General features: G+C 37.9%; 2 protein-coding genes across 6 annotated transcripts in view; both read right to left on the bottom strand.

The window, feature by feature from the left end:
• The window catches only part of ubtf (upstream binding transcription factor), a 17526-nt gene extending 14598 nt beyond the window's left edge, over positions 1–2928 (bottom strand). Inside the window, exons 1-2 of one of the 5 annotated variants that reach the window (XM_067412973.1) lie at positions 1876–2928; positions 1492–1590 (exon numbers count right to left, since the gene is read on the bottom strand). The gene's annotated coding sequence lies outside the window, so the exon portion shown is untranslated. Of the gene's footprint in view, positions 1–1491 lie in introns of all 5 variants that reach the window. The other 4 variants (XM_067412965.1, XM_067412957.1, XM_067412982.1 and 1 more) reach the window with 4 other exon arrangements.
• Positions 2929–4494: 1566 nt separating this feature from the next.
• slc4a1a (solute carrier family 4 member 1a (Diego blood group)) lies at positions 4495–19891 on the bottom strand. The gene is made up of 21 exons (XM_067412943.1): positions 19741–19891; positions 18429–18511; positions 18266–18321; positions 17267–17364; positions 17128–17174; positions 16875–17040; positions 15130–15265; positions 14880–14949; positions 13663–13705; positions 13382–13566; positions 13082–13283; positions 11817–12020; positions 10392–10540; positions 10097–10291; positions 9736–9984; positions 9371–9460; positions 8069–8235; positions 7639–7880; positions 7316–7485; positions 6534–6707; positions 4495–5161 (listed from the first exon to the last, which is right to left on the bottom strand). The coding sequence occupies exons 2-21, from the start codon at positions 18453–18455 to the stop codon at positions 5114–5116; spliced, it is 2718 nt and encodes a 905-aa protein (XP_067269044.1). The 5' UTR covers positions 18456–18511; positions 19741–19891; the 3' UTR covers positions 4495–5113.
• Between the last annotated feature and the right edge of the window lie 502 nt (positions 19892–20393).

Raw genomic sequence — 20393 nt, 5'->3', positions numbered from 1 at the left:
ATTTTTTAATAATTTTGCATACAATTATTCAACGACAAAAAGAATGCATCATTCATATTCATTTTTTCTGACTTAAAATTAATGATTACGTTAGCTTCTAAGTTTTAAAAAAGGCGAATCTGTTTTTTTTAAAGCAAAGAAAAACGAATTGTAGTCTGAAGAATGAAATTAAAATCCAGCCCGACACATAATGGTTGATGTTCATTACACCGCCCCTAAGCGTTTACGCTTCATCGTGAGACAGAGCCCATAGCTTGTGACGGTTTCAAATCTCAAATAACTCTGCAGTCGACACCAGCAAGAGCAGCCAATCCGTCTAATCTTCCATTTTGTACACTGAACTAAGACTCGAAACGGCTTCTCCTGTACTCTGTGCGCTTTAAGAGCCGAGCGTTTCGCGTACTAGCTCGATATTGGAGTATATTTTCGGCGGACGAGTGGATACTGGGAGGTACTACAGGAGGAGGAAGGAGCGTTTTGGGCGATAGGCAGGCAGCTGCCTGTAGACGGACCAGCTGACCACGGATCGGGATCTGCTTTCGGTCTCCGTCGAGAGGGGGAAACACAGCCAGGGATCATCATGAGTGACTGCTACAGCATGCAGCACCAGAGTCTGCCTCCAAACCAACAGGGCGCGGGTCTCCGCTTCCGCCACGGACGCATTCTGAGGCGCCCCCCATTTTATTCACAGCGACTGTATTAAAATGGTTGAATGTGGAAGGCTAGTCATAACCTGATGTCGTTTAGCAAATATGTGAGCCGACTGAATTAGTCACAAAATGGCACGAGCCGTTTTCCAGGGCGAGGCATCGCCGCTGCGCTGAACGTGTAATGGCGGCGCGTGAGCCAGCAGAGTCCAGCTCTAAAACAGACCCTGGATGAAGGGCATTTTTACCACCCTGAAATGTTCTGAAACAGTGGATAATCAGACCCTTTCTGCATAGAATCGAGCTTTACTACCATTGAAATGCTCATAAAAAAAAGAGCACCTATTTTGGGAATTTTAATCGTTTTTTTTTAAACAAAAGCTTCTCTAGTTTCATGGCAAAACACGTCAAAGTTAGTGTTTAAGTATTTATTAAGGGTCAATGTAAAATTGATGTTGAAATGTAATGAGGTTTTTATATGGAAATGTGCCTAAATTATATAATTTATGCTGTTTAATGCTTAAATTTCGACTTCACTGGTTTACCCAACTTTATTACAAACTCAAAAACAGTTTTGATTGTGTCCGTTAGGAACTACTGAAAATGTTACAAACTTAAAACTACCTTCATTTAATAAAACGTTACAATGTTAAACCGACCTATAACTTGACCTACACCGTAGCTAGCCGGCTATAACTAGCATTGAATCCCCCTCCAGCCCTGGTGAGAGCTCAACCAACGGTCGTCAAAAAGAACAAAAACAAAAAAATTTGCTGCTAAAATCATTCCTTATCACAATGTTGTTATAAAAGAATTGTAACCGGTGTCCAAACGGCAATCTTACCGTAAATAATTCTGGTTGTTTACCCCGACGTTCGAGTGACGAGGAATGCGGGGTGAAAGCACGATGTGTGCGGCCGTATGGCAGCAGGCTCTTCAAAGGCTAGACAAATAGAAATGGAAGAAATACGCGGTTAATTTTACTAAGTCCGCGGCAACTGAAACACAGTTCTGACAAACGAGATCAACTCAGTGAGAAACCAATAAATCCTGTGTGTAAACGCGTGATTTTGTTCATAATCACAATGGAAAAACGTAACAGCCGAGAAGAGAGCTTCCCTGGCGTGACGACTGTTCTAGAGCCGCCATACTACCCTCCATACACGCGCTGCAAGCTTAATTCACCTCCACCGAGAGGAAAAACGACCGTGAATGGTTCTGAACTCACCCAGTGTACTCCTCAAACCATAATAACCGATAAAATGTCAAATGTGACCGATAACTTTGCTTTCACAAAAGCGAAAACAAGCCCACACGGTGAGGTAACCAAGCTCCGCGATGGCGAACCAGAGGCGGCTGGTTCTTCCCTCCACGAGCCTCATGGAGTCCTGACTCGGAAATGAAGACGACCGCGAGGGCTCTAAACACGATAGAGGTGCCCTTATCACGCTTAAAAAATAGGTTTGTTGCTTTTGGAATTATTTTGAGAAACACAGCGAAAGGTTGTGGTATAAACGGAGGATAATTTCCCCGAGTCACAGGACGGGAAATTCGGGTAAGGCGACCTCGGAATGTACCGTGCCTTGACGGCGAATTTTGACGAAGCGGCTTGACCAAAACAAATTCCACAAAACAATCAAGTCAAAATGTACAAAAAAAATGTTTTTGGTTGTTTCATCTAAGATTTTTTTTTTCAAGGTTTGTTTACCAAACGGTTGGTAGGATGAGGCGCTGGATAGATCTTACCTGTCGCTGCTTGTGTGTGGAACTGGTGGTGGAACAAGGGGAGGGTTGAATGTTAGCCAGCACTGCGCCGCCGGTCCAGGGCACGGGCGCTCCAGTCCCCGCAGAGCTGAGAGAGACTTCCCCCCGCCTCCATCTCTCTCGCTCTCCTTCCAGTCAGCGCGCAGCTCTCTCGATCCGCTCATTTCTCTTTCCAAAGCGACATCCGCATTTTCAATCTCTCCCCTGCTCGCCGCTCTCATCACGGATGGCTCGCCCGGGTTTCGCTTCCATTTGGATTATAAACTCGGAGCCGCTGTCACGAGCTAGGGGAGCTACCGAGGCGCCATCGAACCTGCACGCGCGTGTAGTCTCTGGCTTATTTTGAACATACTTGTTTACCCATGATGATTATAAAGTTTTAATAAAATAAATGCATTTGATATTAAAATATGTTCAAGTGTGATAATAAAAAAAAGAAAAGAAAGTATTCTTTCGTCTTGTCAAATAAACTCCCAAAGTGCATGCATTATGTAAAGAGTGAACTGTTGTGTACTTTTTACATCTTTAAAGTATTTTCAGTCTGACAGCTACATCTTTTTGTCACGTTAAATAATTAAACTCCACCTTGTCTGTTTGTGGGCGTCACCTGCAATGTCCAATCAAGACGTTCTGATTTGGAGAAAACATGATTTTCCAATGAGCGCGCTGGTTCGTTAAACATCAGAGCGGTGACGTGCGTATTTCACTGGAATGCCATGCACAGTCCAGTGTGGAGCACCCCTGCCTCCGGGAGAATAATATAGGCTAGTGCTTCCCGAGATCTAGGCTATATGTTGCAATGCTATTACACCTGCACTGACACCGAACAAGAAATCATTTAGCATGATCAATACTGTGTGTATTATTAAGATTACTCACATGTAAACAGAATATACGGTAGCGGTATCTGTTGAAGTAGTATCAGTATCAACAGATACTTCAATCATTTTTCAGCAAGACATACCTGATCTGAACAAGTTTCCACAGTTCCAAAAGCAACTCTCAAAGAAAAAGATATTTATTTAAACGAAATCCTGATGGGATGTTTCAATAGCAGTCAGTATGTATTTCAAGTATACAATACCATACACAGGTAATGTGATTCATTCCACATTACTGTGTTCTAAAAAAAGGTTAAATAAATTATTACTTTTATTTAGCAAGTATGTAGCTATTAAAGTGACCAAAAGTCCCAGTTTATAGTTCTTTTTTTTTTACAGAGTTAAACTCTATCCTCATAGCAACAAGGACTACGATAAATCAGAATAAAAAAAATGCATTCAAAACCTGTATTAATTAAAAGAAAACAAGTTGAAAAAATATTAAATCCAATATTTTGTAATATTATAGCATAACAAGAGATTTATAAGCAATTTTCTTTCTTTTTTTTGGTAGATAAAAAAAAAGAAAAGAAGAGTAATTTCTGACCAGGAGCACCACAAGTCTGACTGTGCAATTTTGTACAAAATAAAAGCATTTAAGAACAAACTATATCAAAGCACACTGTGGCAATATATATATATATGTTTTTCATAATTTGTTGATTTTTTGATTTTATTTTTTTCACTTAAAAACTTAGGTTCATAAGCTCAGATCAAACGACGCTACGGTCAAAAATAAAATAAAAAAAGTTTTAAAAAAATAAACCTGTCTAATTGAAAGAAAACAAGCTGACAAAAATATTGAATCTAATATGTTGTGATAATATAGCATAATGTGCGATTTACAAGCAATCTTTAAAAGGCCAGTCATTTTTGACCAGGAACAAAAATGTTCAACGGTTGTAAGGGTTAAAGTCAAAATGTGTTATTCTAAAATTCTCCCAAGATCCTCCTGATTCACATCTGGTTGGCTACTGGGTCAGAGGACTCATAGAATGGCCTGACACTTGAGAAGGAGGGTGGTTGCTTGCCAGGGTGGGCCAAGCTAATGATTGTGTGGGACAGACCTGCCATGAAGCCAGGCCAAGTCAGTGCCCCTGACTATTGTAGGACAGGAGTGTAAGGCTTGCTTAAGAATTATTGTGGATATTTTAAAGAATTTTAATCAATAAACAAAGTCACACACCATAACAGACCAAGCATACATAAATCAACTATTCATTTATATCAAATTTTTGCAATATATAACCTGTATAGCTAACATTCTGTATTTGTAAGCCTATTATATTTACAGGTAAGAAGTCCCTGAAACACTGAAACTCTCAAAAGAAATACAAAGGCACATTTTGCATAGGTATCACCTGTTAAAGCAGGATGGGATTTACAATCGAGCTGATGTGTGGTTGTCATGCTTCACACTAACATAAGATTTTTTTTGCATGAAACCCTGAATACATTAAATAAATAAACACCAGGATATATATATCCCAAATGAGTAACAAAACAGAACAAAAAGTCTCATCAGGCACACAAACACACCGAAGTAATAAAAAGTAAAGTAGAATGTTTTATGAAAAAGTAAGTTAAAGTAAGAAAAGATTGTGATAAACAACTATGGGATGTATGAACAGTTCATGAATTTTAGGTGTGCATTAACTGCATTCTAAAACTTTCATAAAAGATTTGTGAAGCTAAAATTTGAATGTACAACAGTTAAAAAATATAAGGAAATGATTCTTATTTAATGCACACAGTAAGATGAATTCATAGTGGCTTGGATTCAAGAATCAAGAAAGATGTCCAAAGATGTTTTTGGGTTATTTAGTCATCCTCATCATCAAATTTCACGTTTGCATCATCTGCATCCAGCTGCAAAAGAATGACGTATGCAGTCATAAATAGACAGTAGACAAAACATTTAATTAGTGTGATTAATGAAAGCATGACCCACTCTAAAAAGTATTTTTTTTTAACATGTTACCATAATTGCCAGGTAAAAAATCAAACTTGTTTTAATTAAACATTTTAAGTTGCAAACATTATTTTGTAGAGTTCAGTTGACATAATAACGTTGATCATAACACAAACTTGTCTGTAAATTCTGCGCTAATTGACTTTGTTTATGTATTTTTTTATTAGTTCATAGTAACTTAATACATTTATCTTGATAACTTTGGAGATAACTTTGGACTGGATAAGAGAATACATTTTGAAATTAAGTGTTAATTTATTTGTTTAGGGAAAGACCTGTTAGTGTTTAATGCTGTTATGTTTGACATTAAAAAAAATAATGTAATGTTGAGATTTTTGTGGTTACCATTGTGCTGAAGAGACACATGAAGGTAAACACTACATTGACTGATTGAAAAAAATTGCTTTAAGAAAAAAATAAAAAATAAAAAATAAATATATATATATATACAGCTCTGGAAAAAAATAAGAGAACACTTAACATTGAAAAACTCTGGTAGTTGGAGTAATCAGCTTTAAATTTTGTTACAAATTATTAATTTCCTCTAACTTAATGTAGTGTGTTGGCTGAACGTAAATTCACTCAAAGTTGTCATAACTTATTAAAATGCATGCACTTTTTTGCGGTTGTTTTTTTAAGAAATTTTTTAGAGTTCAACATTCTTGTGATGAATCTTAAAATATTCCTACACTGTAAATAAATATTTAGAGAAAAAGTTACCTGGTTGCCTTAAAATTTTGAGTTCATTGAAATTAAAACTTTGAGTTAATACAATGAACATTTTTTGAGATTCGACAACCTTTATTAAAATATTATTAAAAGATTTTGTAAGCATATTGGGTAATTATTTGTGTTTTATTTGTGATGATGCAGTGAAACATTCCAAATAGTGTTCATCATAATGTTCATCATAATTCATGATTTATCAATTTTTTATGTGGTTCAGATACAATAATATTTTGAGTTTCTATTTATTAAACAAATGTCCTTCATTCTATCAACTCAAATTTTTAATTTCAATAAACTCAAAATTTTAAGGCAACCAGGTTACTTACTTTTTTTAAGTTAAACCAACAAAAAAACAACTTTTTTTTTTTTTTACAGTGCATCAATCTAATACAATTAAGAATATAATTATATATATCATCATAAAGTTCATAAAGCATAGCTAGTATACAAAAAGTGGCTTTGTTTTCTATTAAGACACGGTGGGTGAAAAGTGCGGACATGTGCATTTCTTGTGTCTCATAGCTATAAAAAGATACTTACACATTTCATTTCCATGATACTGAAGACGGGACCGGTCAGGAACATTCTCAGAGGGATCGTGAGGATCAGGACAAAGGGCAGGGCAAGTGAAAACGCACTAGATTTTACAGCCCACAGAATTGCCAAACACATCACTTGGATCAAAGTGTACAGATGCATACGCATAGTCGGGACCTGTAGAGAAACACAGAGAGAGAGAGAGGGAGAGAGATCTGTAATTCTGTACTAGATGGTTGGATCAATAGATAGACAGATTGACTACATGGTCAAAAGTATGTGGTCACCCTCTTCTGATTATTGGGTTTGATGTTTAGGTGTCCACCCAAAAAGACTGCTGTTCAAAAGTTTGGGTAAGTGTTTATGAACATTTTGAAATTGATTACAATTTAAAATAACTTTTTTATATATTTTATATACTTTTTTAATCTTGTGATGGCAAAGCTAAATTTTCAGCATCTTTACTCCAGTCTTCAGTGTCACATGATCCTTCAGAAATAAGTCTAATATAACTTAAATTATTATTAACAATGTTGATTTTTGTGTGTGTGTATTTTTGTGACTTATTTTTTAAGGACACTTTGATAAATAGAAAGTTAAAAGAACTGCATTTATTTAAAATATAAATAATTTGTAACATTATAAAAGTCTTTACTGTCACTTTCACCAAATTAATACTTTCTTGCGGAATAAAAGCAATAATTTATTTCAAATTCGAAGTGGACTGTCCCCAAACAGTGTACTTTTGTCCATATAGTATATATGCATCCGTAATTAAATCTTACACGGGTGACAAATGGGGCAGGTGGATGATGCTTTTTTGGCATAATAAGCAGAAGCATACGGTCCCAAAGTTGGATGCCACTCAGGGAAGTGATACCCATGTAGAGGAAGATCCCGAACAGAGCCGTCATAGGTATCATCTTCAGGATGGGCTCCATGAGAATCGAGATTCCTGTGGGTAAGGAAATATTGTCATGTGTATTGTTCAACAACATTTGATCAATTACTTTTGTGTCATTTTGTATTTTTTTATATGGCAATAAAAGCTAATTGCTTTTAACATTTATTCCGTGTCATTATATTAGATCAAGGGGTTGGAACTCACCAACCATCACGGCCACCAAAATACCACTGACTCTTTGTTCTAGCACACGTTCAATCTGCGGTCGGGGGCCTTTGGTCATGACAGTCAGGGAATTGGCGTGGGTGACAGATCTAACTGTAGCGGCACTGAGCCAGGGGGCACCAAAGATAGATGCAACTCCTCCCAAGAACACCAAAAGCAGGAGGTCCAGATGGAAACCAGAGCCTTTGACCATTTTTCTCTCAGGCTTACTCACAATCAGCCTTGATGGTAAGGAAAAGTTTGGAGGTTAAGGCAGTGCAGCAACACTACAATGTGGATGACCAAAATCCTTGCATTAAACATCATTTTGTAACATCATTTTGCTGTTTATTTTATGCTTCTACTCTTCACTCATTATTGCTGCTTCAATGTACTCTATTCTGGATATTATTATGAATTAGGCGCTCACGTGGTGATCTGGGACTCGAGGAAAATAAGGATGAAGACCAACAAGCCAGGAACAACACATGCGAACATCATCCAGATAGGGAATGGCTTCTTATCACCAAATGGGTTGATGATCCAGCCTCTAGCCTCCGGGTTGGACACGGTCAGCCCCTTTGGCACCACCAGTTTCTAAAGCAAGAAGTCAATAAAACACGAGGCACATTATTGTTATAATAGTCAAAATCCCAGAAATGGATTTTAATCTTATCTGTGATTAAAGCAAGTGATTTTTAATTTATGTTTGGGTCCAGATTGCAACATTTTATGAAACGTGTGTCTTTAGCTTATTTCACTAGGGACTTGTACAGTTTTCCATAATCTCTTTGGCTCAAATCGCAAATTAGATTTACTTGATCACACCAAATTTGACTTTTAATTAAAAATGTTTTGGCAAATGTATTCAAATGAGTAAGAACAATTATCTACAATTTGCACGTAACTAAAGCACATGGTTTGCTGATCAAAACTGAGCTGATTCTCAGTGAACTTGTCACATGGTTACACCATTCTTTCATTGTGTGAGCCATGACATGAAGAGTTCAGATGCAAAAGCCTCTAAAAGCCACTTCAGTTCAACAATGAGATAACGATGCTGAGTGAATGCTTTCTGAATATAGTATACGTTCCTAAAATACTTTCAATTCAAACCCACTAAATCCCAGCCTCAGCCCATTCAGAAGTACTGGTTCTTAGGTAGAAACCTTATACACAGAACAAAAAAGCTTGCTTTAAAGAAAAACGTCAGACGGACTTTTGCATCTGAAGTCTTCACATGCAAAACATGCATTTCACCTCCATAAATATCTATTTGATATGGTGTGTTTGTAATGTCTGCTGAAGTTTCAATTGACTTGCCATAGTAATGAAATAGGAATCACAATGGAGCTTGCTCAGCACAATCACTACCATTTTGTACATCACAGCCATTCACAGCAACATGCTTGTGGTGTTACACAGTTTGAGGAGATATATATATATATATATATCGTTTTTTTACTTGTACTGTACTGCAAATTTCTGTTCTCCATTAATGACTTCATGTATAAGAAATGTGTAAAAATGGACATATATGAAAACATGAATTAGAAATTTCTGTTTACATTTACAGGGCTTTGCCAATTTATGGACACTATTATTAGGCTATTATTATTAAATGTTGTCGGTGAATAACTTAATTCTTCAGACATGTGATGTTTTTTATTAACAGTTGTGACAATTATACTTCCATTTCACAGAATGTAAAAACTATAAGTATTTGGCAAACCTGTGTGTAGGCATCGCTAATGCTGATATCCACAGCGATCATGAAGAAGATGGCGATGGGGACACCAAAATCTCCAATCATTCTTCGAATCTGGTGGTGTACAGTGTTTTATTAGTAACATCTACTAAAATATTAGTTTCAGTAATGTTCAGTATAACTACAGGTAATACATTAAAATTTTGCATATTAAACCAACATTTAACGGCTTTATATTTGCTTGAATTCTACTATATGTAATCTGCTACAATGACATCCAGAATACAACATTTACTGTTTGAAATATCATTACTGTTTGAAACTTAGCCATTGTTTTTGGCTAAGCAGTATCAGAGTTTAAATTAAAAAGACAAACTGATCATACTTACGGGTCCAGGAAGGAAGGTGCTAGTTTTAAACCCACGGAGATACAATGCAATGAAGAAACATCCGAACATAAGGCACATGGACAGCAGGGCGGTGTTGGGGTATGCTCTCTCTATTATCTCATGATGTACGGTAACATTGCCATCAGGAAGCTCTGTCTTGTTGATAATTTTTTTGATAGGGTGGAAGGGATCTTCCAAGGTATCATTCAAGTGTTCGTAGTTCAAAATTAAAGGGTGTTGCTTGAAAATCTGTGAAGCAAAAGAACAAAATGTAGAGTGAAAAAGAAGTAGATTTGAGGACAAATGATATGATGTGAATAGATCGAATGAAGTATGTGTGCATTTGATACCCTGTACATACCCTGATAAGCTTGGCAAAGGTCTCGTAAATGAAAATCAGAGAGATTAAGATGGAGAAGATCTCTTGGGTGAAGCGCGAGATGAAGCGAACAAGGAAGCTCCCCTCCACAGCCACAATCACCACCACAATGATGATCAACCACATGCCCACCCAGACACGGCCCACAATGTACTCAAAGCCATTAGACTTGCAGAACTGAATGGGAAAGATGAAAGTGTTTAGATGGATAATACAAGTCAGTCAAGTGATGATAATTTACTTAAATACCAAATATCACTATTGATAAAAGCATCACCTGAAAGAACGCCTCCTCAAACACCATCAATGGACCAGTAAACCCAATGATGAGAACCGGTTGAGCCGCAAACAGACAAAAGATGACACCCTGCACGCAGGTAGAGACCATCATCTCAGAGACCCCCATCATATGCTCAGTCTTGTCCGCTAAAACAGAGAAATGGAGAGAAGTTAGTTAAACGCATATTCCACCCAACAATTCAAATTCTTTTAGTCACCCTCATACAGTCCCAGGTGTATATGGTTTCTTTCTTCAGATGAGCAAAGAATTAAGATTTGTATAAAAAATAATCTACCTCTGGGTCCATTCACTGCGAATGTACGGAACTTCAAAAACAACACAAAGTGAACACAATGGCGATACGAACAAACAAAATGATAGGTGTGTAAGAATATTTGAAACATTTTTAACAATAAACTATCATTCTGACCAAGTTTGTGCTTGACGTAAATGTCAGCATTGTGAAGCATGACATGAGTGTGTTGCGAAGAACGAGAAGTGATGTCCTCTGTGCTTCCGCTCCACTTCATACATAAGCTTCTAAACATGTTGATGTAGGAAACCGCATTTGACAGCAGTGCAAAAATGTTTGTAAAAGTGTAAAATATTAGTATTTCTCTTACACATCTATGATTTACGTAGCTTAAAAACAACAACAATGATTTAACAACAGTGGTTGTGTGGATAACCTTCATGTTCGATTCGAGTGTTTTTGGTAGCATTAGCTTTAATGGTTCCCTACACTTGCATGATTATGGACTCAAATATGGATTCATTTTCTAAAAATCTTTGTTTGTTTTTATATGAAGGACGAAAGAAAGTCATATACATCCTGGCAGAGGCAGACAATATTTTTATAAGTATTTTTACTCAGCTTTTTTTATATTTTGTGTGTCTGTTCTTTATATTTTTGTGTTTTTCTGTCTTTCTGACGTCACAGTATCTTCAAAGCATTGCACTTTTTTTATTGTACTTTTTACTGCACTACGTTTCATAGTGAATATCATTTTACACTTAATTACATAAAAATGTAGTACTTTCTAACTAAAGTTTTACTTGAGTACAAGTAAGAGAGTACTACATTTTAATGTAATTAAGTATTAAACGTAAAAGAAAAAACACTTTTATTTATAAAATAAAGTGCAGTAAAAAGTATGACATTATGCTTTAGAATGTAGTGAAGTAAAAGTTTTCCAAAGAAAAATACTGATAAAGGACATATATTTGAAAAAGTACTTGAGTAGAAAATAAAAATACTTGGTATGTCATTTTATTTAATTTTTTTAATGGGTGGAGTATTCCTTTAATGATTTGTCTCCCAGTATCCCAGTTATTGGCCAGGATAAGATGAAATGTGGACCAGGACCACTGATTCAGATCTTTCTCATTGGTGATATTTGTCAGGACAGTGCATTTACTCACCAAGAAGTCCTCCAAAGGTAATGGCAGGAGAAAGGGCAGCGAAGTAGATGAAGATGACAGAAGACAGCACCTGAGGGTCCAGTGCATCGGTAAAGTCACTAAGGTAATGCTTGTAGCGGCGTTTTATATCTTTGACCATACCACCAAACGGATAGCCGGTACGGGCAAGTGGATCCTCCCGTGGCTTCACAGGTCCAGTTGGGGCTAAACAAACAATTAAACACAATTAGTTTGATGTAATTCCATATTTAATTAAACAATGGATTCCATGTCCATTGTTTTGGCAATGTGTGATGTTGCAGCAACTCATCCATGACACATTTCTCCTATGGGAGAAATAAACAGTAACTTGACCTTAGGGCAGGATGGTCTAGAGATAATGAAAGAGAAGGACTGTTCCTCGTAGTCATTATTAATCTAAACCACATAATGAATGACTGAAATTTTATAATTAAAGATGTAAACATAGAAATGTGATGTATAAAGAGAGCTGAGACCACGAATGAATAAATCTTACTAATGAAACTAGGCATTGCAAAATTATTAAATGTAAATATGAATCTAACTGTTAAATATTTTTCAGCGATGCAGGACTAGCATCCTAGACTAAAATGTAAATACTGTAAGTTAAAATTTGCATGAGTAAAAGTATAAAGTATGTCCATACATAAAAGTATGTCCACACTAAATTATGCCCCCCCCCCCTCCCCCTTCATTTTCTGCACTCATTATAGGGCAATCTGCAGAATACTGTAGAAGGGAGTTAAGCATTTCAAATTGTATTAAATCAAAGTACTATACTCTAGACTGGATGCCAGCCGAACTTAGCCCCGCCCACAAATGTTTAGGTCGGGCAGTTCGGTCTGGCCTCGCTCCATAGAGGAGTATTTATCTCCGAACAGAAACTGTTCGGACCAATGAAATTATCAGGGTGGGCTTTAGATGATGACGGACAGATGATAAACCGAAAACAACCCGGGGAAAAAAAAACACAGACTTGGCAACACAGTGCAGTTGAACTATGTTGACGTCACTTTGTTGCTCTGATTGGTTGTAGGTCTATCCAATAGAGATCTTTCCTGGTTCGGTTGACACGCCCCATAATCACAGCCCAATGGAGCAGTTTCAGACTCTGACTAGAATTGAGTATGACCATGTCAGACATAACTATACTCAACTATACTCACATTTTTGATAAACATCAGATTAATCAGATTATTAAAGTTATGCCTGTATCAACAGTCTGTCATTCTAAGAAGCCTGACCTTTGTCCCCAACAATGAGACGGGTGTCATTTGGGCGGACCCTATCACGCAGCATCTTCTTCTGGTAGTTGATGATTGGCTTCAGCATGCTCTCATCCTGAATTTCTGTAGGTGGGATCACAATGCTGCAGTCCATGAAGTCTGCCATGGCATTGGTCAGATCTCTCTCATTTGTGGCCAAGTAAGCCTCCAGAGTGAACACCTGTTTTGAGGGGCAGGATGAAGATGAGATGCTAGAAAGCTTTTATCTATATAGTTATTCAATAACATTTCAGTGCTCAATCCAAAGTTCTTCCTTACCCAATCAGCCATCAGTGCTGCCATGGCCCGGCCACTCTCATGATAGTCTATGCCGCTGTGACTCGGGCCCACCATGAAGAAGACAAAACGAACTGGAACTGGAGCTTCCAGAACCCCTTCCATCACCACTGAATCCCGCAGACGTGCAAACGCGACAACTGGTTTCTGGAGGTTCTCCACCACACCTTGAGGGAGAAGGAGTGAAGAAACAAGAGAATGCCATGAGCTTGATAATAAATAATACCAATTTCCTACGGAATAAAAAATAAATATTCACTCACCTGATAAAACCACAGAGGCCTCCACACGATCAACCATGTCTCGCTGAGGAGGAACACAACAGAGCAAAAATTAGAAACTAGCAGAGCAACATACTAACATGGAATAAAGGCAAAACTATTTTCGATAACATTTGAAATCCTTCACAATGGATCTGGCAAATAGTACCGGGATGATGCATGTTTTGCTCATTTGGAGGTTATCTTGAGTTTTTAATGGTTTTGATGCTAAAAAGTTCTGAGCGTTTAAAGTCTAAAACTAAAAGGACAAAAGGATTTTAACAAGCAGGACATCCTGGTATTGTCTTCACCTTAACCATTAACTAGTCTAAAAATAAAAGACAGAAATTATAGATTGATAAACTGTACAGACCTCTAAATTCAGCCCTACCAATTTCTATAAAATTTGATCAGTTAATGGGAATATTGCTGTAGGACAATATGGATGGATGGATGGATGGATGGATAGATGGATGGATGGATGGATGGATAGATAGATAGATAGATAGATAGATAGATAGATAGATAGATAGATAGATAGATAGATAGATAGATAGATAGATAGATAGATAGATAGATAGATAGATAGATAGATAGATAGATAGATAGATAGATAGATAGATGGACTGACAAACAGACAGACAGACAGAGACCGACAGCCGGATGATAATAAGACAGACAGACAGACAGATGGATGATAATAAAACAAACAGACAGCCGGATGATTATAAGAAAGAAAGACAGACAGACAGACAGACAGACAGACAGACACAGACAGACAGACGGATGATTATAAGACAGACAGACACAGACAGACAGACAGACAGATGATAATAAGACAGACAGCCAGCCGGATGATTATAAGACAGACAGACACAGACAGACAGACAGACAGACAGACAGACAGACAGACAGACAGACAGACAGACAGACAGACAGACGGACGATAATAAGACAGACAGCCAGCCGGATGATTATAAGACAGACAGACAGCCGGATGATAATAAAACAGACAGACAGACAGACAGATAGACAGATAGATAGATAGATAGATAGATAGATAGATAGACAGACAGACAGACAGACAGACAGACAGACAGACAGACAGATAGATAGATAGATAGATAGATAGATAGATAGATAGATAGATAGATAGATAGATAGATAGATAGATAGATAGATAGATAGATAGATAGACAGATAGATAGATAGATAGATACCTGTTTAGTGACTGAGAATGTTTGCAGCTCAATGTCTGCTGAACCAGGGGATGAAGTTGGCTCTAATTGACTGTAAAGCAGAATAAATATACATTGTCATACAATGTATACAGTCAACATGTTTTGACTCATATATTGATATCTGAAATAATAATAATAATAAACAGGACTTTACTATAAACAGTAATACAGTTTCAAATAACTTTCCCCCACATTCACACACATCTGCACAGATAATGAGGAGCCTTACGTGCGCTTGCGTTGCAGTATGGCCACAAGAGCGTCACGGTCTGTGGGCCGGATCTCATTTTTGAGCAGAAGCTGTTCCACCATCTTCTGACCAATGCTTGATAAGCTGCTATCATCAACATCAAGCAGCACCGCCCCTTGTTGCAGTCACCATAAACATAAAAAATAAATACAACAAAGAACCAGTGTAAACACACATTGGTCACCATAGAGCTGGGGCCCCATAACACTTCTAATGCCCGCTACAGACTGTGTGATTTCAGCAATCAAGATCATTACAGATCACACTGCACGACATGGATCTATTAAACTTGGGAACGACTTGAGTGTATGTATATTGTACAATAATGACACCTTTTGAAGAGTAAGCTCCGACAAAGGTTAGCATAGAAGAATAAAACATAATCAGCATGGACTAGTGGTAAACAAAGAGCAAGATGAATCGCACTCTGGCAATTGTGGTTTTTATGTGTGCTGAAAAAAAGGAGGAATCGAAAGAGGAGAATATGGACATGGTCATGGCTAGGCAAAGGAAGCCAACTTGGCATGCTAACTTTGCTAATGATTGGTTCATGTTGCATTTTTATTGGATAGTCAGTAGGCGTGGGTGGTGGCGGTAGCAGCAAACCCAATATAAGACAAAACATGCTTTTAAATATTTATTTCGTACATTAATTCAACGACAAACTTCTGAAATTTTACACTTAGTGTGTTTTTCTCACTCACTGAATTAACATGCTCTAGTTGAGATATGGGCCTTTGTTAGAAGCATATTTAGCTGTTTATGCGTGCACAACAAGTTAAAGGGTTACTTCAGCGATTAGCATATGGCTTTGTATCAGTAGAAACCCTGGAGTGTATTTCAATGATTGCGCTCCTCCCTCATATCCCCCTGAGACAAGAGATTTACGCATTTTATTTCTGAAAAAAATTACTCCGGTGATGCAAATATCGTCAATTTGCGTCATCTGTAAAATGTTTGGCCAGAGACTAAAGACTACAGCCAGCAGAGGGAGCTATTTCCGCATGTTTTCAAATCACACATGGGGGATGGTGTCGCAGTGGCACTCACAGCACAGCTCAGCCATTCATATAAACGGTGCGGCTGGCGGAGCAAAGTGAGTATTTTATCTTCTCAAGTTAATTCCTATGAAAGTTAATCTTCCAAAGGCATGAACTGAAAACGCGCCAGACTGAACACGCGCTGAGAACTACTGCCGCGAGCGTGGACGCATTTACCTCAGCTCTCATCACAAGAGCTCATTCAGTTCATCACGATGCGTGTAAAACTCCTGCTGCGTGTGTGCTGACACTTCCTCAGTGGCTAAATCACAATATATTGAACAGACCCGTTCAGCTTATAATTGTAGTGCCTGTTCTCTAACTGAACTGATTTTATGAAGATGAACGCGGTGGTGGGAAAGTAAAAGTGCTTCAGTAGCGGTGGCTATGGGAGTGGCCTCACAGGGCAACGAAGCATTCTGGGAATTGTAGTCTTTCATCCTCTTTTATCAGCTTAGAAAGCACCACATTCAAAAATAATTTCACATTTCTAATACATTAATGACCCAGTTTAAATAGCTACAGATTCATCTTTCAAGCACTGACGTACCCCTTCAAGCATTCCCTTAAGAGTTTAGCTCACAACCCCAATTAAACACACTGGATCCAACTAATCAAGGTCTTCAGGATTACTAGAAACCTCCAGGCAAGCGATTGGGAGCAGTCAATGGAGCAGTCTCTCACCTGTGCTCATGACCTTGCGGAGTTGAATGAGGCTTTTAAAGGTGAGATAGGAAATGTGGGCCTGGCTCCACTGTCCCGTGGCAGGGCTTAAGTTCTCCTCATAACCCACCCAGCGTCCCATTTCCTGCCACACCTCCCCTCGGAGCTCATTCAGCTCAACGTATGCCTGACGTAGACAAATAGAATGTTTTAAGAGTTTTAAAAAGAAGTAAAATATATGCATGTAAGTAATGAATGTGTTTGTGTGTATCACCTCTGCATCTCCTCTCTTGATGGCATTGGTGTTGGTATTTCGAGCAGCTGAATGGCAAATGTAAAAAAAATTAATAGTGAACCAGAAGGGTTTAGGGTTTGTGTTTTTATATGTATATCTATGTGTAAGGCAAACACACCCTCTAAGTCCCTAGAGAAGGTGAAGGTCTGATGCTGCACCTCTTCCTGCTGCCTCGTCTGCTCCAAGTCATAGCTGCCTTTATGTCCCGCGGGTGTCCTATAGAGGGCGACAGAGACCACACACTACAACACACACCAGGGCAAAGCAGACCCGACTGTCACAGCTCCACACACTCACCAGATCTTATGCACCATAGGCCAGACTGAGCTCCATCGTCTTATAAAGCGATTCAAGCCATCCCTGATACAAGAAACATAAACCTCACTCTGTCTAGCCCTCGCACTGTCCTGGTCGGCCACAAGGGGGCGACATTTTACAACTTTACTCTCTGTAGTCCTAACGTGTAGTGTGCAGTAATTTATTTGAGACAGGGCTTAATTGTGCCACCCAAATTCATCACATTCACTAGCCATGAAATTCAATATAAAAGTCTATAAAAAAAAAAAAAATCGGAGATTTAAGTGATTAGTACATTTTAAGAAGATTTTACAGATGTCTAATTAGCTTCTCTAATAATAAACAATTGTAAACAAATAAACAAACATATAATAAATAATAACCGAATGATAGTTAATTGAAAATAAATGAATTTTTCTATGCATTGCATGATAGTTTTGATGACAATTCTTAATTCGTAATGTGGAATATCTCATTCTCACTTTTTAAAACTGAATGTATTTATACATCTTGTTGAACTTCCTTTAAAAATGCTCATTTAAATATAAAAATGTATAATCTAATAAAAAAGTATAATTAAAATGTCTGGATGCAGTACGACCATGACAGTTTGGAGATGTTAATCAACATAAAAATGTGACAAACCTAATGGTCTTAAAAACAGGCTTCATTTCATCTGTGTAAACTATTTCTTCTCATATTTGTTCCATTGATTTGAACCTGACCAGGACAGAATTCAGTGAAGCAAATACAGTGAAGCAGATGCAACTGTTTTTGCATTTCTTTCAATGTGTGTTACATGTGTCCATGTGATACTCACATAGTGAATGGAGATGGTAGAGGTGACTCACTGTCCTCATAGGACATGTCATTGTCCTATAGAGAGATAGAAAGAGAGAGTTTTACTACACTTTATGACATGTGTGAATGTAATAATCCACTGTACATCAACCACTAAATGTGCTGCGAGACTCTTTCCTCACCCCTTCAAACGATACAGCTTCCATCATCGAGTCAAGCGAGTCTTCTTTCTGTCCCAGAACTTTCAGAAAGTCTCACACATAACCTTCACTCACACAGAGAAAAACAAAATAACACAGTCAGACTGTAAGACCTGCACACCTGCAATAGGCAGTGGTTATATCGTTCATTCATGTATTCCCCTTTATTAAAGTGTTACCATAGACAACATAGGAAATCCATTTGAACACACTGTTCTTGAGAACTTCATTGAGTTTTTGAACTCGTGCCTCATACTCACTTTACTTCACTTGATTTGCAACAGTATAAATATAAATTATTAATGCAATTATAATGTTCTGTATGTCTTTGACAATTTTTTTTAAAAGCAAGGACTCAGCTTAAGCACTGAGGATCAGATCACAACTCAAAACGGAGGCTCACCAGCACAAGGGCGTGTAAGAGCCACAAACAGACAATTATCTGAAGACTGAACTTCTATCGTGTGATAAGGACTCTTCTGTTCCTCATGGACAGAGGCAGATAGAGCAAAGCAGAGCGGTTTGAAGTATTGGTGCTTCAAAAACCTCCCAACGACTTCAACAGAACGATGAAGGTGGTAAACACAAATGCATTCCCCATTTTAAAATAAAACTGGATTATCTTTACAATGTTTTCTAGAACCTCCTGGTATTTGTGCCATAATTATGAGTGATGATAAACCCTATAGTGGAGGGAGAAGAGGGCATGTTTTTCTTAAATAGTTTATTCATATTAGAGCTAATTGGTTAGAAATATGCCAGTGTGACCCTCTAATTACCAAATACATTCATAAACAGAATTATAAGCTTTCCATTAAACAAAATACACAATAATGCACCAATTTAAAGATTGTTTCTTTACATCTGCATACAAGTTTGTACACATTTACAGTTTTAGCAACTCTTTTAAATATAGCCTGGAAGAATTGGTTAAATTCAGTCAGGGGTGAATTCAGGGTGATTGGGACACAATCATATTTTTGCCATTGAGATGACTTGGAAAAAGGACCCCATCACCCTATAAAAAAAACAAGTCATACATGCCCGGTCTGCAGCTGTAAAAAGCCAAGTATGAAAGCTCATTTTCAGGCTTAGTCTTTTGAGATAGTTATATCACTATAATTAGTAGAGATAATATACAGTATATGATTAAAAACGTTCATATTTCTTTCCAGCAACACTCGCGAAAAAGCTGTATTGTATCTCAACTTTTTCATTCTAGTCTACTTTTGCACCCACTCAGACCTCAAAAACATCTCACTTGACTTTTTAACAGAGCACAACACACCCTTACCTGAGCCCAGGTGGTCCTGGCGGGTCTGTGCTGGGTTTCCGCGTCTACACTTTGAGTGCCCAACTCAAGACTGATCTCGGATCGATTCAACAGGCATGGGTGGGGATAGAGGGGTAATGGAAAAAGAGAGAAAGACGTAAAGTCATGTAGTGCGTGGCAACCCTAAAACCGACAGCATGCGTAGAGCACCCAGGGGTGGGAAGGAGCGATAAGACCTCCATAGTCAGAGAATTAGCCTTATCGATGGGGCCACCTTACAGCAGGAATACCCCAACCCTAACACCCCTCCCAAAAACAGTCACTCTTGACCCAGTCCAAGAGAGAACATTAGAAAGACTAGAAAGAGTTTGAGGCCTATAGTTTAACAAGCATTGTACAAACTCAGATAGGCTACCTGTCTTAATTAATTCTGCAACCTCATTTGACTGATTCAAAATGCATGAGCTCGCTCGTTTGAATTGTGCACTTTACGGCTAGAAGCCAAAGGTAAGCATCTGCAAAATACATAAATATAAAATATAAATAACCCAACGCTCAAGCCACTCCCAGAAACCTTAACAGTTAACCTGGATGATGGCCAAATTATGACAGACTGGAAGAGAGAGAAAGGTCTATGTGGAGTATTAATGTGGAGCTCATCACAAGCAAGGCAC

The sequence above is a fragment of the Pseudorasbora parva genome, chromosome 2, assembly GCF_024679245.1.
Source record: "Pseudorasbora parva isolate DD20220531a chromosome 2, ASM2467924v1, whole genome shotgun sequence".
In the NCBI taxonomy this organism is placed as follows: Eukaryota; Metazoa; Chordata; class Actinopteri; order Cypriniformes; family Gobionidae; genus Pseudorasbora; species Pseudorasbora parva.
This window is presented reverse-complemented; position numbering and strand designations above follow the sequence as displayed.

Bases quoted from the DNA above. Each gene is read 5' to 3' on its own strand.
- slc4a1a (XM_067412943.1), bottom strand. From the start codon at position 18,455: ATGATGGAAGCTGTATCGTTTGAAGGG. The intron at 17,175-17,266 runs GTGTGTTTGCCT...TTTGCCATTCAG, and splicing joins CTTCTCTAGGGACTTAGAGG to CTGCTCGAAATACCAACACC. The intron at 7,881-8,068 runs GTGAGCGCCTAA...CTTACCATCAAG, and splicing joins CTCGAGTCCCAGATCACCAC to GCTGATTGTGAGTAAGCCTG.